Consider the following 12083-nt stretch of genomic DNA (forward strand, 5'->3'; position numbering starts at 1 on the left):
CTCTGCCAGAGCCTGACAAATACAAATGCTCACAGCCAACAATAGGACTGAGAATGGGGTCTCCAATGGAGGAGTTAGAGAATGGACTGAAGTAGGTGAAGTGGTTTGCAATGCTATAGGAAGAACAATATCAACCAACCAGACACACTGGAGCTCCCAGGGACTAAACCACCAACCAAAGTGTACACATGAAGGGACCCATGGCTCCAGTCGAGTATGTAGCAGGGGATGGCCTTATGGGGCATCAATGGGAGAAGAGTCCCTTGGTCCTGTGAAGGCTTGATGTCCCAGTGTAGGAGAATGCCAGGGTGGGGAAGCAAGAGGGAGTGGATGGGTGGGGGAGCATCCCCATTGAACCATGGGGTGGGGGAATTGCATAGGGGAAAAACTGAAAAGGGATCACATTTTAAATGTAAGTAATGAAAACTGCTGAACTCATGAATGTCCCAGATATCATGACACAATTCAATACTCAATCTAAGTAGTGAAGTGCTTGCAAACAGGCTCCAAATGAGGAACCTCAGCAATGAAAAACTAGTCTTCAAACTGGCACAAACAATGAGTAACATGGAGGTCTTAGGCAGAAAGCAAACCTTATTCCAGCAAGGATAGCACAGCCCCAGGAAAAACATAAACAGTGAGGAGGGCAAGAACATCTCTGAATACTGTTCTCAGAGATAAGGGGGCAGATGACATCACTAAGAAAATAAAGGGAAGTCTATGTTGAGAGGTGTTCTTCAGGGCACAGCGACACTCACTCCCAGAATCACAAGAACACCTATTTCCTTCCTCATCTCTGTGTGTTCTCCTCCGTGCTCAGAGTGAAGCTCCATGTGACAGACACAGTTGAATGCTCAGTGTGCCTGCTACTTGGCACCCACCCAGCAATATCAATCTGCATCATCCCCAAATTTTTATGGCTACAAGATAACTGGTCCATGTAAGGAAACCCCACGGCTGTGGATGGATGTGCTGAAAGAGTGGAAGGAGGCAGCAAAAGAAGGTAACAAAGCTATTTGCTGCTGCATTTTTAATAAGTGAGGTTAAAGCAAGATGACCATATCTGTAAGAATTTCTGGAGCCCATCCAAGTCACAGCTCTGGAGAAATATGAGGTAGTCGCCTAGGGAGGGCTGTTTCCCCTTCCTGTGTGTATTCTGAAGGTTCCTCTGTGTAATCATGTGATTCTAGGAATCCCGCTTCTCTAAAGATCTCATACTTAGTGATATTCGTCTATCTAGCCAGACACTGTGGTCTCTCCCACAAGTACAATTGCGGCCACCAAGAGACGGTGCCATGACCTTCATCTTCACAGCCGTGCTCTATCTGGGTAAAATTTGAAGAGGAGAAGGGTAATAATGGCCATACAGCCAGGTTCTAGCCAATCAGGAAACTCCAGGGTGCTTAAGAGATTTCAGTGGGGGTTGGGGATTTAGTTCAGTGGTAGAGCGCTTGCCTAGCAAACGCAAGGCCCTGGGTTCGGTCCCCAGCTCCGGAAAAAAAAAAAAAAAAAAGAGAGAGATTTCAGTGAAGGGAAGCAGCCCTGAGGTAGGTGTTAAGGGCAAAGTTTTCATAGGGGATTCTCTTCTAGGGCTGAATCTGGGCCAAGAGACCTCGGGGTTGGAAGGTGAGTACATGTCTAGCTGTTCCAGATCATTCCTCACTGGGGATCTGAAGCTACCCTTGCTCAATGGGGCTCAAGAGCATCAGGTGATACCAGGGAAGGGGTGCTAGAGCTGAAGGCTGAGATCTGAGGGGGCATGTCCTCTGACTGTGTCTCTCATTTCTTTGCAGGGAATCCCCACAAGCCAACCCTCAGTGTTCAGCCAGGATCATTGGTTGCCAGAGGGAAGCAGGTTACCATCTTATGTGAGGTGACGACAGGGGCCCAGGAATACCGTCTTTTTAAAGAGGGGGGTCCACATCCTTGGCGCACAAAGAACACTCCGAAGGCCACAAACAAGGCTCACTTCTTGATCTCATCAATTGAACAACAACATGGAGGGATATACCGCTGTTACTATAAGACCCCTTCAGGGTGGTCAGAGCACAGTGATCCTCTAGAGCTTGTAGTGACAGGTGAGAGAATACCCAGTCCCAAGTTCTGCCCTCAGGAAATGGGTCTACTTTCAAGAGTGTCTTGTATCACAGATCAACATTGGAAGGCATTGTAGGTTGGTTAAGTCCACTTAACATGCTACAACTTTCTCTTTTAGGACTCTATAGTAAACCCAGCCTATCCATCCAGACCAGCACTGTGGTGACCTCAGGGGAGACTGTGACCCTTCAGTGTGTCTCACAACTGGGATTTAACAGGTTTGTTCTGACTAAGGAAGGAGAACAGAAGCCGTCCTTGATCCGGGACTCAGAGTTTATAAACTCTACTGGGCAATTCCAGGGCCTGTTTCCTGTGGGCCCTGTGATCCTCAGCCAGAAGTGGATGTTCAGATGTTATGGCTATTATGTCAACAGCCCCCAGGTGTGGTCAGAACCCAGCGATCTCTTGGAAATACATGTGTCAGGTGAGGAAGCTCCATCATTGACTCAATCAGTGGTTGACAACATAAGTTTATTGCTAAGGGAGTCCCAGGAAGTAAGAGGATGAGGGAAACTGAACTGAAGCCCCAAATTCAGAGAAGTGGCACTTGCATGTAGAATATGAGAGGACAGGTGGTTTGCAAGTGCCACCTTTTCAATCCCCCAGGTCATTTTCTCCCTAGGGCTGCCTCAAAAGCACTCACTGCTGACTTGGCAAAACTCTCAATCTTTCTCCTAGAGAGAACTTGACTATTGTTTGTACATAGGTTTTGAAAAGTTTTCTTTGTCCAAAGGATAGGGAAGTGACCTCATCTGAAACCCTGGCCTGTTATTTACCAAGCAGGGCTCTGAAGGCCAACTTCCTTTTGTGCTCTGCAAGCACTCCTACAGGGCCTGGTAACAGATGCTAGGGTGTACACAACATCTCTTAGAAGTCAGTACCTAGTGACTCTGTGAAAACCCTGATTATAGTTGGGGAGTCCAGTGGGTCCACTTACAGTCTCAAAACTGCACAGGACCAACTGAGGAAGAAGAGTTGATGACCAGGATGAAGAATGAGGATCTTAGGAGCAACAGACCAGGAAGTGGGGTAGGAGCAGAGTCTGTGAAAGCAGGAAGAGGTCCACATTATCAGAGTCAGGTTCAGAAATAGTCAGCACTTCCCCCATCTCTCTTCCTCTAGGATAACTCCCTGTCGCACTCCCCTTCTCACTGAAGTGAGGCTCCATGGCATCCTATGGAGACTAAGTGACCCAGAAGTATCAATCACTGAAAATAATATACCCTCCTTTTTTTCTGACCAAGGGGAGAGTAGCTCCTTCCTTTCTGTGTGTCTAAGATCAATGTCTCCTAGATCAGCAGTATCAGGCAGAATTCTCTAGGAGTGCTGCAGCTTCCCCTCTTAGGGACACCTAAAAGTGTAGCTGTTGAAACTCATAATAACCCTATCTGTTAGACTGCCTGTGGAATTCAAGGTCTTAGATAAGAGGACCTCCACCTGTTCTGTCTGAGCTTAAGATTTCACTCATTGCCTGTCGAAGGAGAACTCTTGCTTCTAATGATAAGTTTTATTGAAATCCAGGACCAGAGTTGTAGCTCAGTTGGCAGAATAATTGTCTAGCATGCAGGAGGCCCTGGCACTAAGTACACTGGGAACCATGATTGGTACTTGTAACTACAGCACTCAGAAAGTAAAAGCAGGAGAATCAGAAATGCAAAGTCATTCTAAGTGATATAGTGAGTTGAAGGCTAGTTTGGGCTATGTAAGACCCTATCCCAAAGAAAAGAAAGGAGGAAAGAAGACAGGAAAACTGGAAGGGAGGAAGGAAATAAGAAAACGAATGACAGAAAGATATTAAGAAATGAATGCGGAAGAGACAGATGGAGGGTCTGAGAAAGAAACAGAGTAAGAAATTAAATTAAGAAATTTGGACTTGACAAGCATGGTAGTACACACCTTTAAGCCCAGGATTCAAGAGACGGAGACAAACAGATCTCATGCCAGCCTTGTCTACCTAGCAAGTTTCAGGACAGCCAAAGTTACAAAAGATTTTTGTCTCAAACAAACAAACAAACAACAAAAACTAAGGTGCTTGGAATATTTTATAAAAATTTTCCTATGAAAATTTACAGTAAAATCAGTATAAATAAAATTTCCCATTCTTTTTGTTTTAATTCTTTACATTTATTTTAATTTTAAAAATAATTTTAGAGATAAGAACTGTATTTGCATTATTTATACTCCTTCCTCTCTTCTTCCAGCTTCTATGTATCCTTCACTCTCTCTCAAATCATGACTTTTTCATTAATCTTGTTATATGTATGTATATATAAATACAACTTGCTGTATGTATGTGCAATGAGACATTTAGTGTTGCTTAAAAGTATGTGTGTTTAGGGCTCACAACTTGGGATTGGATAACTTACCAGGGCGCATACCTGGAAAAGACTGGATTTTCCTCTCACAGCAGCAATCCATTGTCTGTAGCTTCCTCAACTAAGGGTAGGATCTTATGACATTTCACTTATTCACATTGGCATGTCATCTGATGTTACCATGAAGGTCTTGTCCAGACAAGTGCATATATACATATACATACACATACACATATATAAGTTCATGGGTAAGACTCATTGACATAGAACACACTATCTTACAGCAGATGTCCTCGTCCTCAGGTTCTTATAATATTTCTGAATTCTCTTATGATGTATATCCTGAGTTTAGCTGTAGGGGTTGTATTGTAACTGTATCAGTTAGGGTTGGGCACCTCCCTCATGCTTAGTTGTTCTCTGTATTTTGACCAGATTTCTCTGATGGTCTCCATATTCTGTGCAAGAGGGAGTAGAGGTAGAGGTAGGGGTAGGAGAAGGGGGTAGGGGAAGAGGTAGAGGTAGAGGGAGAGGCAGAGAGGAAGGAGGAGAGAGAAGAGAGAGGAGAGGGGGGGAGGGAGAGGAAAGGGGAGAGGGGGAGAGAGAGACAGAGAGACGGAGGGAGAGGAGGGAGAGGAGAGAGAGAGAGAGAGAGAGAGAGAGAGAGAGAGAGAGAGGGAGGAGGGGAGAGAGAGAGAGAGAGAGAGAGAGAGAGAGAGAGAGAGAGAGAGAGAGAAGTTTTGAGAGAGGGTCTAACTATCTAGTCCTGATTAGCTGGGAACCCACTATATAGATCAGGCTGGTCTCCAACGCGCAGAGATCTGTCTGCCTCTGCCTCCCAAGTTCTGGAGTTAAAGGTGTGGGCCACCATACCTGACTTGGCTTTTTCTTTAAATGTCATTTCTGTTAAAATAATGTTGAGGGGGAAGGAAGAAGGAAGAAAATAAAAACATAGGACATAGGAGAAAACATTTGGGTTTCAAGTACTTCACACATCCTATGTTTTTCCTTTGGTTCTTAGAAGCAGCTCAGCCCCTCGGGCTATCACCAAACATATCACACCCCAAGACAGGTAGGTAAACAGAATTCTTAGCCATAGGATTCAATACAGAAGATAAAATCCTGTCCAGGGGAAGCAGACTACTGGGCTGACTTTCATCTGCCCGAACCTCTGTGACCTCTTTTTCTATAATCTCCAGTTTCACAGCACCAGGATTACACGATGGAGAATCTCATCAGGATGGGGGTGTCAGTCTTCATTCTTGTGATTCTTGGCATTCTGCTGTTTGAAGCTCAGCATAGCCAAAGACGGACACAACATGCAGCCGGAAGAGAAAGCAGTACATTTTTCATGGTTGCAGAGACCTGGGGATAAGTCTAAGGATCTCAGGTGGTTCTGTAAGAAAAATCTGGGACTATAGTGGGGAACCATTTTCAGAGAACATACAAGGGAGGAAAAGTGATTTGAGCATAGGGAAGCACCTGGGTAGTCTGGTGGAAAGGTCTTCTATAGCCAATCATTTGGCTATCTCTTCACCTTGATGTATATGTTAGCTGACAGTCTTCTCTCTCTTTCCACCTCCAATAAAGAGGAAGGAACAGTCCTGTTTCATCGGTCAGGTTTGGGTCCTAATTTTGTGTATCTTCTGCCTTCCCCCTTTTCCTTTATTATATGCTACCACATTCCCCACTTGCTTCATGAGCCTTCTTCATCTCTATTGAAAACAAAGAAGCTAGCTAAAATAGTAAAAATAATGCTTAAAAATCAGATTCCAAAATGCAAAACAAGATCCTAGTGTAAAGGATGACACAGCATTGTCTCTTGAACCCTCAGTTTATTTATTTATTTATTTTTTATTAACTTGAGTATTTCTTATTTACATTTCTAATGTTATTCCCTTTCCCGGTTTCCGGGCCAACATCCCCCTAACCCGTTCCCCCTCCCCTTCTATATGGGTGTTCCCCTCCCCATCCTCCCCCAATTACCGCCCTCCCCCCAACAATCACGTTCACTGGAACCCTCAGTTTTTAACACACGTTTTTTAATGTAGTTTTCTTGAAATAGAAGACTTGCAATCAACATACTTGCATTTGAAGGAACTCTTTGGTAGCGTTACTGCTGACATGGCTTTTAATTCAGAGGCAGATGCTCCTAGCCAACCATTGGACTGAGAACAGGATCCCCAGTGGAGGAGTTAGAGAAAGGACTGAGGTAACTGAGGGGGTTGGCAACCCCATAGGAAAAACAACAATATCAACCAACTAGACTCCCCAGATCTTCCTGGAACTAAACCACCAACCAAAGTGTACACATGGAGGGACCCATGGCACTAGCTGTATGTGTAGTAGAGGATGGCCTTGTAGGGCATCAGTGGGAGGAGAGTCCCTTGGTCCTGTGAAGGCTTGATGTCCCAGTGTATGACAGGACAGGGAGGCAGGGGGTAGTGGGTGGGTAGGGGAGCACCCTTATGGAGGTAGGGGTGGGATGGAAGGTTTCCAGTGGGGAAACTGCGAAAGGGGATAACATTTGAAATGTAAATAAAGAAAATATCCAATAAAAGAAAAGAAAAAAGAGGAAAAGAAGAGGTTATGAATTTTGGAAGGAGTATGAGGAGGCATGGGAAGAATTGGAGAAAAAAAGGGAGAGTTAGAAATGATGTAAATACAGCACTCATATAGTAAATTCAGAAAAATATTAATCTTTCCCATGCATCCTGGTGTGGTTGGCTATCCTTAATTACAGTACATAATCACATCACAAGCAACTCCATCACCCAAGTAGAATGCCATTTATGAGGAGTTTAGAATTGAAGTATATTTTTTAATTTAAAATTTCAGTGTTTATTGCATGTATTTATAAAAGCAGCTGGCATGTAAATGAATCAATAATCTTGAACCATTTTGTTGCAAATTTTTAATAGTTCAATGAAGACAGTTTTGAGTGATTACTGTTTTGTGTTATCCTCAATGCCACTTACAATTCTTCCTAATGTGAGAGAATTTAATTTACCTCCTGGCCTTACTGCAATAGTTAGGGTTTTACATAGAAACCTGAACATTCTATAGAAAGAAGGGATATTGTTGTCTTCTTCCTGATTTAAAATTTGACTTATGAGATTTCTAGGTTTTCATTGTTATATATAATGTTAAATTCAGTATATTTATTATCTTATTCAGATGGAAAATTTATCTGTTTCTAGTTCTCTTTAACTGTGCATAGTGTGCTCACAAAACAGGGGTCTATCATGACTGCCCTCCGAAAGACCTACCAAGCAGAGCAGCTGAAAGAGTCAGATGCAGATGTTTACACCCAATCAATGGACAGAAGCTGCTGACCCCTGTGGTTGAATTAGGGAAAAGCTGCAAGAAGCTGAGGAGGAGGGCAAACCTGTAGAAGGACCAGCAGTCTCAACTAAACTAGACCCCAAGATACTCAACCAGACTGAGATACTGAACCACCAAACAGGTAGCATACACAAGCTAATATAATGTCCCCATCACATATACACAGAGGACTGCAGGGCCTGAACTCAGTCAAAGAAGATGCACCTAACCCTCAAGAGACTGGAGGCCCTAGGGAGTGGAGAGGTCAGGTGGGGTGAGAGGAGGGGGTTTGGGAGGGTGGGGACATCCGCTTGGAGGCAGGGTAGGCAGAGGAGTTATGGGATGTGGAACAGTCAGAGGGTAGACCAGGACAGGGATAAAAATCTGGACTGTAAAAAAAGATTAAATAAAATTATAAAAAAGAAAGTGACAAATACTATTTATCTACACAAATGCCTTCATTATGTATGCTTTTGTTTTTCCCTTGTTGATGTAATAAATGATATTAATTACTTCATCAATGACTCAGACTTACAAGCATGTATAAATGCCTTGTTCATGGTCTATACATTGGATCAAATTTGATAATATATCTTTGCATTACTAACAATAAAATATATTCTCATACATGTTAGTCTCATGTATAAGGTGCTTGCTGACTGTTGTAACACCCTGTCCTAGTTAACGTTCTACTTCTGTGATAAGCATCAGGATCAAAAGCACTAAGGGAGAGGAACAGGTTATGTTGTCTTATAGCTCCCAGGTCACTGTTCACCCTGAAAGGAAGGCAGGAACTAAAGCAGGACAGAACTGGAGGCTGGAACTGAAGCAAAAACCTTGGAGGAGTACGGCTCCTTTTTCCCACTTAGACCTACCTAAGAGTCAATAATAACAATCACACTATAGATTCAATATTATTTTGTCTGCAAATAGTGATATCTTGACTTTCACTTTGCCAATTTGTATCCCTTTGATCTACTTTTGTTGTCTTATTGCTCTAACTAGAACTTCAAGTACTAGATTGAATAGATACAGGGAGAGTGGGCATCCTTGTCTTGTCCCTAATTTTAGTGGAATTGCTTCAATATCTCTCCATTTAAGTTGATATTGACTGTTGATTTTCTGAATATTGCCTTTATTATGTTTAGGTATTGGCCATGAATTCTTGATCTCACCAATGTTATTAACATGAAGGGGTGTTGTATTTTGGCAAATGCTTCTTCTGCATCTATTTTCTTTGACTTTGTTTTTATGGTGGATTATTTTAATAGATTTTTGTATATTGAACCAACCTTGCCTCCCTGAGATGAAGCCTACTTAGTCATGCTGAATGATGGTTTTGATATGTTCTTGGATTCCATTTGCAAGAATTTTATTGAGTATTTTTGAATCAATATTCATAAGCGAGATTGGTCTGAAGTTCTCTTTTTTGGTAGGATCCTTGTGTAGTTTAGGTCTTAGAGTGATTGTGGCTTCATAGGCTGAATTAGGTAGTGTTCCTTCAGTTTCTATATTATGGAATAGTTTGAGGAATATTGGTATCAGGTCTTCTTTGAAGGTCTGGTAGAATTCTGAACTAAATCCATCTGGCCCTGGGCTTTGTTGTTGTTGTTGTTGGGAGATTTTTTAATGACTTCTATTTCTTTATGGGATATGAGCATGTTTAGAAAGTTTACCTACTACAACAATGCCAAGCAACCAGAGCTTCCAGGGACTAAGCCACTACTTGAAGACTATACATGGACTGACCCTGGACTCTGACCTCATAGGTAGCAATGAATATCCTAGTAAGAGCACCAGTGGAAGGGGAAGCCCTGGGTCTTGCTAAGACTGAACCCCCAGTGAACTAGACTGTCTGGGGGAGGGCGGCAATGGGGGGAGTGTGGGGAGGGGAACACCCATAAGGAAGGGGGGGAGGGAAGGGGATGTTTGCCCGGAAACCGGGAAAGGGAATAACACTCGAAATGTATAGAAGAAATATTCAAGTTAATAAAAAAAAATAAAAAAGATGACTATGATAAAAAAAAAAAAAAAAAAAAAAAAAGAAAGTTTACCTACTCTTGATTTAAGCTTGGTTTGTGGTATCTATCTTAAAAACAAACCATTTCATCTAGATTTTCCAGTTTTGTTGAGTATAGGCTATTGTAGGTAGGATCTGATGATTTTTTGAATTTCCTCAGTTTCTGTTGTTATGTTTCCCTTTTCATCTCTGACTTTGTTAATTTGGATACTACCTCTGGGCCCTTTAGTTAGTTTGGCTAGGGCTTTATCTATCTTGTTGATTCTCTCAAAGAAACAGCTTTTGGTTTTGCTGATTGTTTGTATTGTTCTCTTTGTTTCTTTTTTCCCTTTGTATAGTTCTTTTATTGGATGTTTTTATTTATATTTCAAGTGTTATCCCCTTTCCTGGTTTCACACCCATAACCCCCTATGCCATCCCCCAACCCCCTCTTCTATAAGGGTGTTCCCCCACCCATCGTCCCTCCCTTTCTCCCCTACCTGCCCTGACATTCCCCTACACTGGGTGAGGGGGGGTCCAGCCTTGACTTCCTGTTCTCACAACAAAGTCAAAAAAAGAGAATCACATGAACATAATATCAACTACAAAAACAAAATGTAACAGGAATTAAACATCATCTGTCTTTAATAGCTCTCAATGTTAATGGACTCAACTCACTTATAAAAGATATAAGCTAACAGACTGGATACACAAACAGGATCCAGCACTTTGCTGCATACAAGAAACAAATCTCAATAACAAAGACAGCAGTACCTCAGAGGAAAAGGCTAGAAAAAAGTTTTCCAAGCAAATGGTCCCAAGAAACAAGCTGGAGTTGCCATCTTAATATCCAATAAGATAAATTTTCAACCAAAAGTTATGAAATAAGATGATAAAGGACACTAAATATTTATCAAAGGATAAATCCACCAAGTGCAAGGGTCAATTCTGAACATCTATGCCCCAAATGCAAGAGCACCCACATTCATAAAAGAAACTTTACTAAAACACATTGAACTTGACACAATAATAGTGATAAAAATGTATGGTATTGGTACAGAGACAGGAAGGTACATCAATGAAATAGAATTGAAAACCCAGGCCTATGGTCACTTGATCTTTAATAAATGAGCTAGAATCATCCAGAATTGACAAATGGGACTTTATAAAATTGCAAAGTTTCTGTAATGCAAAGGACACTGCCATTAGGAAAAAACAGCAACCAACAGATTGGGAAAAGATCTTTACCAATCCTGCATCCAATAGAGGGATAATTTCCAATATATACAAAGAACACAGGAACTTAGTCCCCAGAAAAACAAATAACCCTATTAAAAATGGGGTAGAGAGCTAAAGAAAAAAAATCTCCCTGAGGAATGCCAAATGGCTGAGAAGCACCTAAAAAAATGTTCGATATTCTTTGTCATCAGGGAAATGCAAATCAAAACAACCCTGAGATTCCACCCTCCACCAGTCAGAATGGCTAAGATTAAAACCTCAGGTGACAGCAAAGATGTGGAGAAAGAGGAATCCTCCTCCATTGTGGGATTGCAAGCTGAAAATCAGTCTGGAAGTTCCTCAGAAAATGAGGACCCAGCTATATCCACTCCTGGGCATATATTGTATGCTCCAACACATAATGACACATGCTCCACTATGTTCATAGCAGCCTTATATATAATAGCCAGAAGCTGGAAAGAACCCAGATGCCCTTCAACAGAGGAATGGATACAGAAAATGTGGTGCATCTACACAATGGAGTACTACTCAGCTATCAAAAACAATGGCATCATGAAATTCATAGGCAAATGGATAAAATGTGAAAACATCATCCTGAGTGAGGTAACCCAATCACAAACAAAACCACACACATGCTATGCAGTTACTGATAAGTGCATATTAGCTCAAAAGCTTGAATTACCCAAGATACAATCCACAGACCACAGGATGCTGAAGAAGGATGATCAAAGTGTGGATGCTTCAGTCCTTCTTAAAAGGGGGAACAAAAATATTCATAGGAGGAGATATGGAGACAAAGTTTGAAGCAGAGACTGAAGCAAAGGCCATCCAGAGCCTGCCCCACCTGGGGATACTGCCCATATACAAAACCCAGACAATATTGCTGATGCCAAGACATGCATGCTGACAGGAGCCTGATATAGTTGTTTCCTGAGAGGCTGTGCCAGAGCATGACACATACAGAGGCTAATGCTAGAAGCCAACTATTGACTGAGAACAGGTTCTCCATTGGAGGAGTTAGAGAAAGGATTGAAGGAGCTGAAGGGGCTTGCAACCCCATAAGAATAACAATACCCATCAATCAGCACTCCCAGAGACTAAACTACTACCCA

General features: G+C 42.1%; 1 protein-coding gene across 1 annotated transcript; it reads left to right on the plus strand.

The window, feature by feature from the left end:
* The first annotated feature begins 1291 nt into the window (after window positions 1-1291).
* Lilra5 (leukocyte immunoglobulin like receptor A5) lies at window positions 1292-6083 on the plus strand. The gene is made up of 6 exons (XM_032894468.1): window positions 1292-1329; window positions 1591-1626; window positions 1794-2078; window positions 2216-2521; window positions 5431-5481; window positions 5609-6083. Exons 1-6 carry the CDS (start codon window positions 1296-1298, stop codon window positions 5782-5784), a joined length of 888 nt encoding a protein of 295 aa, XP_032750359.1. The 5' UTR covers window positions 1292-1295; the 3' UTR covers window positions 5785-6083.
* The last annotated feature ends 6000 nt before the right edge of the window (window positions 6084-12083 follow it).

Source organism: Rattus rattus, chromosome 2 (assembly GCF_011064425.1).
Source record: "Rattus rattus isolate New Zealand chromosome 2, Rrattus_CSIRO_v1, whole genome shotgun sequence".
In the NCBI taxonomy this organism is placed as follows: Eukaryota; Metazoa; Chordata; class Mammalia; order Rodentia; family Muridae; genus Rattus; species Rattus rattus.